Below are 13,775 nucleotides of genomic sequence, written 5' to 3'. Positions count from 1 at the left end.
TACCCATAATGAAGGTAACACCAGTGACAATATTCATGAAAAATGCATTTTACAAAATGGCTGCTACAGGGCATCAACCCACATGTTGTCAGTCATGTAGCCTAAAACTCAGTGACTCTAACCAACTCACTATGAAATCTTGAGATAAATGTGTAGATTTCTTATAACTGTAAAGAGACAGTGGACTTAACCATGTCCTTTATTCAAAAATATTCAGGAAATAGGTCAAAGCAAGTGATGTCAACATTATTGCATTAGAAATGGCAGAAAACATGGTTTTGAACTCAAACTACAGCACCTTCCTTCTTTACATGACTGTGGGACAAGTAGTTCTGTGGTGCTTGCATTGTTAAATAATTGATGGAAAAGCAAATATTGCCAAATTGATGGCTCAACAGGCAGTAATTGTTCAAATAACCTATTATTTTGATATAAAATATGAAACGAATTTAGGTCTCAAGTGTTTTTCAGCTGTATTTTTTCTGTAACGGCTAGAAAGGACGTTTCCATATAAATGACAGAGTTAGTGACTCTTCAATATCCAAGGACTATATAGTAGATAATGATGAGTAAGAGAACAGACTGAGAGATAATACAGTGATGAATCGTTAGGCAATGATTAGTTCATGAATATCCCTGAATAGACATACTGGCCACATTCTTCATGACTTGTTCTTGATTGACTTTTAACGAACTATTGTGTGTCACAAGCAAATGATTCATTAATTACCAAACACTCAAAAGAGAGATTACTCAGAGTAATCATAAATTACTCTTTCTGTGTACCTTCAAGTAAAGTGAAACATACCGAGTATAACAAGTAGTCCCTCATTACTTCATGATTATGACAATTAGCATTTTTTTCCTGGGAGTTCACAGTTATTTTCTAAAAACACTCAGCTGCTGGTTCATGGTTAATCAGGAACAGCTTGTTGTCAGTATGTTGATTCACAGACATGCATGAACTAATCATTACCTAATTATTCAGTGATGTGTTATCTCCAAATCTGTTCTCTAGTAATTCATCATTATCTACTATGTAATCCTTTAATCACAGTGATTCAGGGCTTACTCATTAACGCTTCATTTATTATCATGTCGTTCCTGATTTAGTCCTCACTCATTCCTGAGTGACTACACCCAAGTTTTTGTTTACCTTATCGTAAAGTGTTACCATACCTTTTTTTGTTGTTATCTGTTTTGATGAACTGTGAATTCTGTGTAAATACACAGTGGGCCTATATTTACATTTATCTACTGTGTGTTTTGTTCAGAGAAAACCGTTTTTGTTGCTCCTTTGTTATGTAGTATAAAGATTTTTTTTTTAAAAAGATAGAACTTTATTTATCCCAAAGCAAGTACCACAGCAGTTGCAGTGCAAGTGCAAATATATAATTGAAAATATCAATCAGCCCCCAGAAAGGTTGATATGGTACAAAGCACAGGTCGAAATTAAGGATATCACAATTAATCACAGACTCAGTAGTCATCCAACAAGTTTAGATCAAGGTATTATCCTTCTCTCTGCTTCTACAAACACAAGCATCACACATAAATACCCATTCACAACCAAGTTTGACAACCCTTAATACAGCATGTCACTACAAACGTTAAACATAATCACCTGTCGCTAAACATAAAACTAATTTTCAACCCTTTTCTTCTCTTTTTTGAAAGAAAAATTCACATGTTAAAGCAACATAATGTAGAAATTGGCATTTTGTGCAATTTGGCGCCACCTACAGTTTCTGAGTGCAACATCACTGTCGTGAATACAAATCCCAGGTCTGAAACAATATGCTAGACTTAATGTAGGTGCTGACTACAAATAAAACTCATTACGTTATGTGTTGAAAAGTTTTATCTCGAAATAAACATGCATGTAACGCTGTGATCCTACACTCTCACTGAGGTTACATAATGCAGAAACAAGTGATGGGGGGCAGAGACACCGTTCACCCTGTTACAAGACACTGCACCAGCAATCATTCTGAATCTCTTATCTTTTTAAGATACAACAGTTACATAACGTTGCTTTAATCTCTGTGTGTTGTGGATTCATAAAAAGATGACGTAAAAGAATAACTTGAAGTTGTTCCGAGGCCTACATGTAAATCAAACCAGTGAAGTAATGTTTGTGAACACTTGAATTATCTGAAGAAGATAAATTAGCACTTAATGTATCTTCATTCATATCCTGAGAGTGTGAGTGCAAATAAAAAAATGTATAGTACCCCTATGTTTGGAAATAACATTACAAAAGTGCCTCTTGAATGCCTGTATAGTGGATAAAATATGATAAAGTGCCCTATATGATGGCTCAGTGTGCAACAATATACAATAAAGAGCCCTCTGGGGCGTCCCTCTGGTGGAGAAAACTTGATGGAGTACCATTTAAGCTTCCCCACGTGCTAGAAAATTAGTTGGCCTCTGTTTGCCTCTAAATGGTTAAATTCTTAATAGTTCCCATTGTGGTTTTATTACAGAGGGTTGGTGGTTATGTTTTAAATCTAAGCCTCACAACAAAACAACTCTGAGCAGAGTTTTGACTTTTTGCTTACTTGTTGATACAGAATGTTCAAATTATGTTCCATGATGTCAGAGAGTTATAATGATTGTAATCCACGTACAGACAGTGCTCCAGAGAGAAAGGAGAGAGACTAAATTAAAGAGCCCAACTGTAGAGTCAGGGTACTGATACTTTCACCAGGAGTTTTGCGGGGTCCACACTAAAGCCTCGGTGATGAGGAGCCACATTATTCTAAGGGGTCACAAGCAAATCGCTGATTTAATCTGTCCTAAAAAAAAAAACAGGTAAAATTACAGTATTTATTGACAATTACATGTCTGGTACAGAACAACTCTTATGTCAGTGGCCTTCAAGACTGCAATCACTGTATATTAGTTTAAACATTACACATAAAGACTTCCTCCCAACTCCCTCTGTAGGCTTCAGGTCGCGTATCAAGGTGTCCCATTTCATATATCTACACTATGTATTATATTATTGTGAATAAAGTGAAACTGAGCTGGAATGAAACCTATATATTTCATCAAACATAAACACATTAAGCAAACCATACATAATCCTACTAACCTAGTTTTCGTCATTTTGGGAAAATATTCTGACTTTTATGTGTTATCTATTTAGAGTGTTCTGTAGATTCATAAATAAATCATATTTAAGATAGACATTTATTTGAAGTTATTCTTACGTCTAAATCAAACTACCTGTGATGTAATGTTCCCTAACTAATTTATTCATTGATGAGCCCAAATTAATTTAGCCCATATATTCGCAGGACATTTTATCATAACAGGAGTCCCTTACATTTACTCTGGTAGACAGTTTCAGTTAAAAATCATCTATATTCTTTATATATAACTATGGGGACCAAACATCTGAGACAACGTTGAAAATATCTTGTACACGTGGTTATAATCATAAAAATGTAGGTTTCTGAAGGTAAACGAACGTGTAAGAAGTCCAATTCTAAGCAAAGATGAACTCTTGGTCTGCTGACCCTGCTTTGGATAAAACCGAAGGCGTTATAAAGTAACAAAGCTAAGCACTGGGACGTCACTAGAAAGTTTGAAGACACTTTCCAATCATGCTGGGAGAACATTGTGTGATCAGGTTTTGCAAAAACTTGTGGAGTCCATGCCAGCTTGAGTGCACGCTGTCTTAAAGCAAAAGGGGGACATACCAAATACTAAGATGTTCATGGATTCAAAGAATCAGTCAACATTTTAAGCTGATTTCTACTGAAATAACTGACTTGTGGTCTCAGACTTTTGGACCCCAGTGTGTATATGTCATGATCGAGGATTGTGAGGCCTCTTCCTCATATGAATTTACCAGGTTCTCTACAAATGCCTCAAGAGTTGATATGAAGTTTAGTGGCTGGGGTGTGTGGAAGATCAAGGTCATGTCCACTTCTGATTAAAATGAAACAAAAGGAAAAGAGACTTTTCTCATGCCACAGCTTGTCCTGTAAAACTAGGACAGACGTCCAATGCTTAAGATTCAACAATGCTAAAAACGCAGTGATTTAAAGGCATCTTCAGCTGAATAAGAATGCTAATTTTCTATAGTTCCCATCCATGAATACTAACGCTTCATTTAGGCTCTTTGCATAGAAATCATCTCTGGACGGGACCCCCACGGTCTCCAGGGTAACGGGAGTCCCTCTCAGGCATCCAGTGTGTTTAACTAGTCCGGCTGGATTAATTATAGCCGGCGGAGGAGGAGGAAGCAGCAGTTAGGGGATCTACTTTATGATCGGTGTGTGATCTCAGTGTAATAAGGAGTAGCCTATCTGGTATATGTTGTAAAAATGTGTTTTAAATGTTATTTTGGAAGCTTTTTTTTTTTTTAACAAGTCAGAAGAAATCTTTTTCGTGACTTTTTAAAAAAAAAAAATCCACGTCAATTAGCCTAAGTGATGAGTTCCTTGGCTTCGGATGCTTCCTAACAGTGCCAGCCCATAAACCCCAAACCCTGCGGAGCCGGAGCGACGTCACGCGGAGGAGCGCAGAGGGCGTCAGTGCGCGAGCTTCACCAGCTCCTCATCCTCACGCGCACACACACACAGGCTGAGATTTATGTTTACTGAGAGCAGGAGCAGAGTTTGGTCCGACTCACGGAGCGCACATCTACATGTGGACTGTCAGCCTGCCCTGGAGCGAGAGGAGAGGATGATGAAGGAGGAGGGCAACAGAGAAGCTTTCTTCTCCTCTGAGATATAAGATGGTGAGTTCAGGAGCGTTTCTGAGGGCAACAATAACAGTTCACACAGAAGAAATGTCCACAACAAGTCCAACCATCCCCTCCTCACTGCTGACGTCGGATCAACTCACAGTGCTCGCTGCATCCTGTAAGTAAACACTCTTTAACTATAATGAAAGAAGATTTTGCCAGACATCCTTTAAAATGTGTCATTTGAATCATTTGATATCCAACAGATGTTTACTTGTCTGCACGCTAAGAAGGATTTGCACTTAAAGGGGCACAATGTAGTTTCAGAGAGGAAATTCAAACTCAGAATTTTCATATTTACAATATTAATGAGGTAATAATACAAAATCAGAAATGTGTTTTTTTCCATAATAAACAAGCTGTTCTCAGACTCAACGCTGTTTCAAGCTAGAAAGGTGGTAGGGTCCGCCACATATAAACAAAGTAGAACAGTGTTGTCCTTTAAAGTCAGTTTGTTTATTCAGTTTGTTTATGCATAAAACATATACATCCTTCTCTTCTGATTAAAATGTCCCCCCCAAAACTACATATTGCTCCTTTAATCCGGCCACACTGCAGCATTTTAAGTGTTTTACCTCCAAGTTTTCACATGCGGTGAAAGCAGACAGCAGCTAATTTGATTGTCACAAGCTCTAATCAGCGTAATGACAGAATAAGTCTATCAAGTCTATTATTTCCAGGCTGTCATTGTTTCTGATAGACAGGCAGAGTGAAAGAGAGAGATTACACCTTTAAATTGCACCGACAGGCTGTCAATCAGAAGTCCTCAAAGTGAATCCGCTCGACTAAACTTTAAGAATCCGCCGATTCGAAACTGTTAAAAGTGCTCTGACGCCGCTCTTTCGCAAGCAGAGCGAGTTGTTTTGACGTGGTTGTGACTCAGCGTCTGTTCGGCTGTGATTAACAAACAGTTCCTCCTTTCTTTCTGTCTCTCCTGCAGTTTCTTCCCTGGTGTTCTTCGGGGTTATCCTGGTGCTGCTGTCCATTATTTACCGCAAGGATCCTCAGTGTTGCAAACTGCGCTCCTATCAGGGGCCACATGCAGATATGGTAAGACCGTAGAGAGAGAGAGAGCAAAACAAAAGGGAGAAAGTGGCTTTTGTGCTGAGTTTTCTCTTTTAAAGTGACCTGTGTGTTAACTTGTTGAGATCACACTGAGAGGGAGAGAAGTGTCGGATTCAATTTGCATGGCTGTGGGAAAAAGGACTAGAATAAACTTGATATGATCGTTGTCAGGGAATGAATTTGCCTCAGTTAAATTAGCTGCCCTCCAGAGATAGCGCCACAGCCACTCTAATGGAAATGGACAAAATTAGCACTTAACATGATGCTAGTTCAGCACCGGCGTTAGGAAATCATTACAAATCTGATCCCGCTTCTAACAACAACAACTTAATCTTTTGACATTTTACATCATTACACATATCTCTCCATCTACTAAAGACAGCTGTGCTGCAGGATGAGGTGAAAAGGAAACGTAAACACGCTGCTGCTATGGGGACAGGTCATTGGTCGCCCCATCTCTCTGCTTCCTCTTCCTGACTCGTTTCTCACCTCCGTGAGTCCCGGGGGTGAAGTTTGAGTGTTATCTCCGGATTGCAGAGGCACAACTCATACCACCACCCCCCGCCACAACAGACAGGAAGTTCTGTTCAGCTGTGGTTTTAATGGAGAAGCTCAGCGCTGTCCCATTTAAGGAACTAACAGAGCGTTTCACTGGTACAAGCTGGTGCAAGCTGACCTTGAGTTACAGCTGTATCCATACACGGTGTGACTGATAAGATAACACTGGCTGTGTGTGGTGAGGATGTAAGAGTCTTCACAAATATAGTTTTCAGACGTTCAAATATGACATAATTAAAAGAAAAAGGCTTTTTATTACAAGGGGACAGAAAGTGAAGTAATTCCCCGAGGGATACACACACAAACACTCGCTCATTGTGTTGCTGTGGAACATTTCATGTCTTCAACTTCATAGTCACATACCTTTCCCTGCTTCAGTTTGCACCATGAATAGTGGGCAGCTCCCACTGTGGGTGTTGGGAACACAAGGGGGACAATGGATCTCCTTTAGGTTTGCTGTGGTGAAAAAGGCACGCTGCCGCTGGGGTCCTCCCCCGACTTCAACACTGATTTTACACGGTTGTGCTTTTTCACACTGGCTGAATCAATGGCAGGAGACAAAAGGACAAGTCTCCTTTTTTCCCTCTCTTCCTAAGGAGTTTTTTTTTTGGGGACTCTTAAAAGTACAAACCAGTGAGGGAAAGTGACCTTTGACATCACCTTTTTGGAGTCGTCTTTCTCTCCCTGAAATGATGTGAGGGTTATGGCAAAGGTCGTCGGAGTGCGTCACTCTCAGTGTAAGTGATGTCATTGTTTAAGCAGCCTGGGAAAATGATAAATCTGATATTTCAATACTTCCCAGTGTGAGCTCTGACTTTTGTTGCCTTTTAGTCCGAGGGTATCTGCTCAGTAAATGTTGACCTGAGAGCTCTTATCCTCGCGCTGGATTTAAATCTCAGTCAGGCAACAAATTGACTTTGTTGTAATACCTTCCCCGATGACATACGAGGCCTTAATGTGTATTGGAGTGTGCTCGTTAAGAGGTACCTGCTGCACTTACAAGGGGAATAGAGAGACGCTGAAAAGGCCACACGGTGTGGTTGTTGCCTAGGGACCCTGATGACACAGTAGGACATCACATTGTTCTCCACACAAAGGAGACTCATTTAGACCCGAGGCAATTACCTAGCTTTCCTGGCGGCCTTTTTTCAGGATTCCTGAACCTCATACAGTGAGACTCTGACAGGTCCTGTTTTACAGGGGGTGGGACAGGGAGGAGGCACGGAAATCAGAGGGTGTTCGTCTTATTGATTGGATAATTTATGGTATTGCTAAACCACCCAGTGTCTACAGCGATTAAACAAGGCATGAAAATTGGTCAATTGGGCTGAAATGAGTGGATTTCTGACTAATTGCTGTATTAGACAGAGCGACAAAGAACCACCATGTAGAACATGTAATTAAAACATAAACTGATGAGTACAAACAGTTTAATTAATAATTAAACACACTGAAGGACGCGTCACTCAACTGAAGTCCTCTGCAAAACAACAAGAAGCAGCAGCAGCAGGCAGAATGGATAAACATAGCATACACAGGAAACACGCTGTCTGATAACTCTAATATCCACAGACTCCCCTGAAGAAATTGTGCAATTTCAAGAGTTGTAGTGTGCGGAGAAATGTAGCAAACTTTGTGAAACAGCTACAGCAAATTCGTAATCGTTCGTGCCTTCTCGCAAATTCTGCATTAGATGCAACACATTGAGTCATTTGTCAGTTTGTTGCAGCGTCGCTGTACTGGCCCATCTGCTTTTGTGTTAAAGTACGTGTTACTCACCAACATTTAGCAGCCGTTTTAAAACATTGTCTCAACTGATTCCACCATTTGAACTAAACATGTCAAATTTTGCAAAGACAGTGAAAAGTAACCAGTGTGTCCCCAGACTACCTTGAAAAATTGCACAATTTTGGGAGGTGTTGAGTGAAGAAAAAACTTTTAAACTTTGTCTGTGACAACTTCTGAATTATTTGAGACTTTGAGACTTCTGAATTATTTGAGACTAAAACATTATGCTAGTGTACCCAGCGATGTTGGTGTAAACAGGGTCTGAGACACGCTTGTGACAGCCATTACTGTTCGTTTTACAGGATGCTCCTCCTCAGTACTACAGCAGCAGGCAGACACTGGTGGGATCTTCTTGTCTCGAGCAGACTCAGATCCTGGATGACAACAACATTCAGGTGAGAGAGCCCATCAGTGCACTGGCATCATTGTTCCTTCCTGTGTTCGCTGTTGAGACACACTCTCAGTCCCCTCTTGCAACACAACCCAACATCACACACATCAGTGGGTAGATCTGGCTCTCTCCGGGTTCAAAGTGGGTCTCAGTGACATGGTATATTTGGACCATTATCCATGAATCGTTAGCACATAAAAGCTTCTGTTTCCTGTCCCTCATGACTGTCACTCTGTGTTCGGGCCTCAGCAGGCGGGTCAGCTGTTCTACATTGGCCTGCCCTCCAGCTACAGCCTGCCCACACTGGAGGCCCCCATGCCGAGGCTCCCCTCCTACGAGAGCGTCCGAAAGAAGGACCGCCAGAGGCAGATCCACATGATGATCGCAGACCGCTTCGGTCTCAATGGACCCATTGTGACTGAGGTAGGTTAATTTAGGGATTAGAACCGCGATACAGTCACAAATGCTCTGACAATGAAGTGTTTCAGGTGCTGTTGTAAAGCCTGGCAATAGAGAAGGTATTTTACTCCTATTACAGTTTCAAAGGATGCTGAATCTTTTTATGCCCCCCCCCTCATCTGTTGTCTCACAACGAAAAGAGATAATAAGAAGTATTATGACCGAGCTGTCATGCGATATTGTAACAAGAGCTCGCTCACAGATTAGACTGCAGTAAACAGGATGCACTATCAGCTCATCTGGCGCTCACAGCTGATTTGTGCTGGCAGTCGCGTTTCAAGGTTTTACCGTGTTGATCTTTCGCTGAGCTTTTGACTCCCACAACGCTTGAGCAAACAAGGTAATGAGAAAACGGCACATCAAACATAATTAAAGCCTGCATCCTGAGTGCAAACAGTACGCGGGAATGCAGCTTTGTGCTCCTGTCTTCTACTGTTTTTCTTCTTCTTTGACCTCCCGTTTTTTTCCCTAATTAAACAGTCGCTAGCATGACTGCCCATCTCTTACACACACACACACACACACACACACAAAGAGAGCACATTCACACACGTTACTCTCCAGACAACCCATCACTAGAGAAGTCGCCCTCCCCCCTCTTTTAGACATGCTAGAGTTCAAATGATGGCCCCTTAATTTACCCCTGTCTGTCCCGTGGCCAGAGGCAGGATAGTAGTAAAACTTTGCGGCCTGGTGTGTGTGTTGCGTGTGTGTGTGTGTGGATCAGACAGAGGGCAGGGTTGTAGGGTTGCTCTTTGTCGCCTGAGGGTCCCCAAGCAATTAAAAGATAAGAAGACTCAGTCAGGCAGCGTGAATCTGCCCAATGTGATCAGAAAGATAATGCATTGGAAGAAACATCTTCCAGACGTCCGCCGTGGAGACAAATTCATTGTTCATGTAAATAAAAAACGTATTCCACTTATTTTTGGGGAGAGATATCAGACCTCGGGATGCTTTCATAACAACACTCATCCTACCAGGATAACGTTCTGTCAGCTGTTCTGATGCTTTAATTTCCCTTAAAATTAAAAAAAAAATCCTTTCCTTTCGATTAATTATGAAACAGTCTCAGTTTAATACTGCTGCCTCAATATAACCTGCATATTAAACATCAGTGAGAAGATTGGCTCTAGTTATTACAGTTCTTCTTAATGCCCGTCACCGGGCACAGATTCTGACTTTAATGTATTTTTTTATGGAGTGCTGAGGATGGATTGAGGAGTCTCAGAAGCTGCTCTGTAGTCTGGTGGGATGGGACTACAACAGGGTTTACTCTGTTTCACCCTCATCATATTACAGCCACTATTAGATACATATAACCTCATTGCTATGCATCCTGTATAGTAATAAAATTTGTTGTGAGTCAAACATTTACTCTTTTTTAGCTCTGTTTTTGGTCTCCTCCAACTCCCGAGGAAACTTGAATGGCACTCAGTAGAGCTCATTCCTCCACAAAGGCTCAACAGTCTCCTTTAATTCAATCAAATCAATCAATATCAATCAAACTTAATAGCCCTGTATCACCCAACTGCTTAACATATGGCTGTAGCTACCATTGAGGACACTGAGGTCATGTCCTCTGTAATTCTTTCTGGGAATTTAGGTGTTTTAGGAACCAGGAGTTTGTTTCTTTCTGCAACAATGGGTATTTTACAGGCTGTTTCCAGTATTTCTATACATTAAATTTGACTATTTTTAGCCAAATAAAAGATTGATGAGATTGTATTTATGGGTTGAGAAAATGTTCCTTCTGCTGAATGCTGAAAATAGTGTTTCCTAACTAAGGAAGATAGTCATCTTTGAAAAATATGTTTAAGACATGAGACACGTTGGGAAATAAAATTTACAGAAAATAAAACTGGGCAGTTAATGAAATAAATAAAATGTTTTTTTTAAAAATCCAAATAATATAAGAATTGAGACTTAATTCAGGGTTTTTAGTCAATTTTTCAGACTTCGGACTACTCCGTATTTCTAAAATCCTGACTACAGCCTTGGCTTAACCAACGTTAAGATCACCAGATCTTGGCACTGCATCTCATTGTACTTAAAGATACCAGATACTAAAAAGTAGACTTTATGACTGAGAAGTTACATTAGATTGCATGACACTATATGTACATGTGTACCTCATAAAGTGGCCATAAAGTGGGTGTGTTTTCAACTTGTCCTAAAAATCTGTCTCGTTCAGCCTCCTCCAACGTATGAAGAGAGTATCCGGCAGTCCGTGGAGCTGCCGTACACCATCCTCTCATCCAGTCTGGACCTCCACCCTCCTCAAAGCATCTACACCAACACAGCAGTGGCCGACACACCTCATCCCGTCAGCTCTGACACCAACAGCACCGTTCTTCCTGTGTGACTCTGATCATGTGATCCAGCTACCGGATGAGAGGGAACATTTGATAGCCTTATACGGATGGAGGGACTATGAACGTCAAAGATTGGGTCACAAGCTGATTCAAATACCTCAAGACTGAGTTTATGTTGACAGACGGCTGATCATGGAGCAACCAAATACAACCGTTGGCTGTGCAGATCTGAATGTTAAAAACACTGACTGTGCTGATGAATTTCTAAAGAAAATAACTGGATATAAACATTTTCTGAGGTGGCTGGTACATCTTCAAGACTACAGGTCTAAATCATGCCAAAAAGAGATCCACTATTTACTTTGGTGATTATATTATATGTCAACACTTGTCTTTGCTGTGTTTATCAAGCTGTCCCTGAGCCAGAGGCCTCACTGTTTGCTTAGGAAGGTTATCATGGACAGGTTTGATGAGGAGTTGCGGTGAAGGATGTTTCTGTAGACTGCTGAATCTGTGCCATACTGCTCCAGCATGTGCTTCAGCCTGTGAGAGGGAGAATTTATAAAGGTGCTAATGAGAGTGCCTTCCCTGAAGTTATAAAAAGAAGAATATCACAATAATTACTGTATGATTTCTCACTTTTGTATCAAACATTTGATCCTTTTTGAGTGTGGTCTCTGTTGTTTTGTCCTCCAGAAGGCTTCAGAGTGAAGCCGGGTGAATGTGAAATGAAAACAACAGAGAGTTTCTTGTCACGACCTGTTTTGTTGTTCTTCGTGTACACATGCCAAATGTTTGTCCTGCACATTGCCATGTGCTTTATTTATTGAAGAACGATGAGTGGCTCCTCATTATTTCTCGTGTGAAAGCAAACGTAATAAACATTTTATTGTTTTGTTGATGGACTATTGTAATTATAACAGTGGCACGTTGTGAATATTAACATAAAAGCATAAATATCAGTAGTTAGAAACAACCTTACTTATAGTGAGGCTGACCTCAGACAGAGGTATTTGTTGTACTCCCTTGGCTTTACAGTACATCCGTTATGCGTGGGTGTGAAAAACTGAGAGGAAAATTCAAGAGAATTCTTCCTCCGTTCTAAATTAATTTCCTGAGAAATACCTGTGCAAAAATAGGAGTGCGCATGCACATCCAAGCCAAACAAGGAGCGTGATGAATACTATATAAATATAGAGTGTATCAGATTTCAGAAGGTAAAGAAAAGCCTGTTGTTGGCAGGAGGTATTTGATAATGGATCATATGACCGTGTTTACTGTCGAAAGTGAAAGAAGATATCCACAGACCTCAGCCGAGACAAAGATATCACTGTATGTGAATAAAACACGAGTCTCGTATTAGCTCACAACCCGCCTTGACCTTATCATCTCTGACGTCACTATCTAAAAAAGAAATTACTTTTGCACTCTTGGAAGAGTTCAAATGTTTTTTATCTTATGTGTAATACATATAAGTTTTATGTGTTTGACGTGATGATCTGAGATACAGAACAGTGATTATGAGTCTGACCTTTTAACAAGAAATAAGCAGCAAACCTTAAAAATATTTCATGTGTCACTGATGTTTCTCATATCAAGTCTATGATCACGCAGCCAGAGGGGGGCAGCAACTCCAACCTACTGTGAATGTGAATCAGGTGTAAATTCAGAGCACCTTCATCACTTCAAGTCCCGCTGAAGTTACTCACTATTACACCTTAAGAGCACAAGAAGTGACCTCTTTGTAGGGACGAGCTGCTGGGGAGGATGTGGAGAACAATGAGCAAACCACACAGACACATGCATTGTGTGGGTGTCTGAGGCCTTAAGACACGTACACATGTATTTCTTAAAACAAAGCTTTTTCTGTGGCCTTCTGTACACACGTAAACAACGTTTCAGTCACTGAAAACTGAGCTTTTAGATAACTCCTGCTAGGGTGAAGATATTCAGAAATCCCGTTTTCAGTGTTAAAGTGTAGACAGGAAAACCAGGTTTTTTTGGCTTGTCTCCTTTGTTTGGCGGGCGTCTGATTGGCCAACGTGGCTTTACAGTAGAGGTTATATTGCCACCTGTTGGTTTGGCGTGCGCTTGACAGCCTGCGTTTTTTAAAAGAGAGTTTTTAAAGAGGTTTAGAAACTCTAAAATGTATTTTTGACTAACAAGAGCCTCTGAAACAAGAAAATATATTAGACATAATCTACTAGGAAGGATAAATTGTCTGATAAACATCTCTTTAATATATAGTGTGTGACTGCCGGGTACTCCTGGCCCATCATCAAACCCAGTGTCCCTTCAGACGCTTCCTCATTCTTGTGGGTCTCTTTAGTCACTTTTTGTCAGTTATTAATTTTAATTGTGTCAAAAGTATAAAAAATGTGCAATGGACGATGGGAGGAAGAAAACACAATAATACATTATTTTAAAAACATTACTTAGATGG

General features: G+C 40.4%; 1 protein-coding gene across 2 annotated transcripts; it reads left to right on the top strand.

The window, feature by feature from the left end:
- The first annotated feature begins 4,613 nt into the window (after positions 1 to 4,613).
- LOC311268666 (uncharacterized protein) lies at positions 4,614 to 12,195 on the top strand. 2 transcript variants are annotated; one of them, XM_084372422.1, is made up of 5 exons: positions 4,614 to 4,877; positions 5,700 to 5,809; positions 8,473 to 8,565; positions 8,814 to 8,984; positions 11,212 to 12,195. In XM_084372422.1, exons 1-5 carry the CDS (start codon positions 4,751 to 4,753, stop codon positions 11,380 to 11,382), a joined length of 672 nt encoding a protein of 223 aa, XP_084228548.1. In that variant the 5' UTR covers positions 4,614 to 4,750; the 3' UTR covers positions 11,383 to 12,195. The 2 variants fall into 2 exon arrangements, with proteins under 2 accessions (XP_084228548.1, XP_084228547.1); XM_084372421.1 differs by having other exon boundaries at positions 8,811 to 8,984.
- Positions 12,196 to 13,775: the final 1,580 nt, after the last annotated feature.

Source organism: Pagrus pagrus (genome assembly GCF_965226575.1).
Source record: "Pagrus pagrus genome assembly, chromosome: 13".
Taxonomy (NCBI): Eukaryota; Metazoa; Chordata; class Actinopteri; order Spariformes; family Sparidae; genus Pagrus; species Pagrus pagrus.
The sequence above is the reverse complement of the archived record's forward strand: the minus strand, read 5'-3'. Positions and strand labels throughout refer to the sequence as shown.

What these genes read in the sequence shown, in the direction of transcription:
- LOC311268666 (XM_084372421.1), top strand. Translation starts at nt 4,751, where the DNA reads ATGGTGAGTTCAGGAGCGTTTCTGAGGGCAACAATAACAGTTCACACA. An exon ending in TGGATGACAACAACATTCAG is followed by an intron (nt 8,566 to 8,810) that starts GTGAGAGAGCCC and finishes TTCGGGCCTCAG; the next exon opens with CAGGCGGGTCAGCTGTTCTA. An exon ending in ATGGACCCATTGTGACTGAG is followed by an intron (nt 8,985 to 11,211) that starts GTAGGTTAATTT and finishes TGTCTCGTTCAG; the next exon opens with CCTCCTCCAACGTATGAAGA.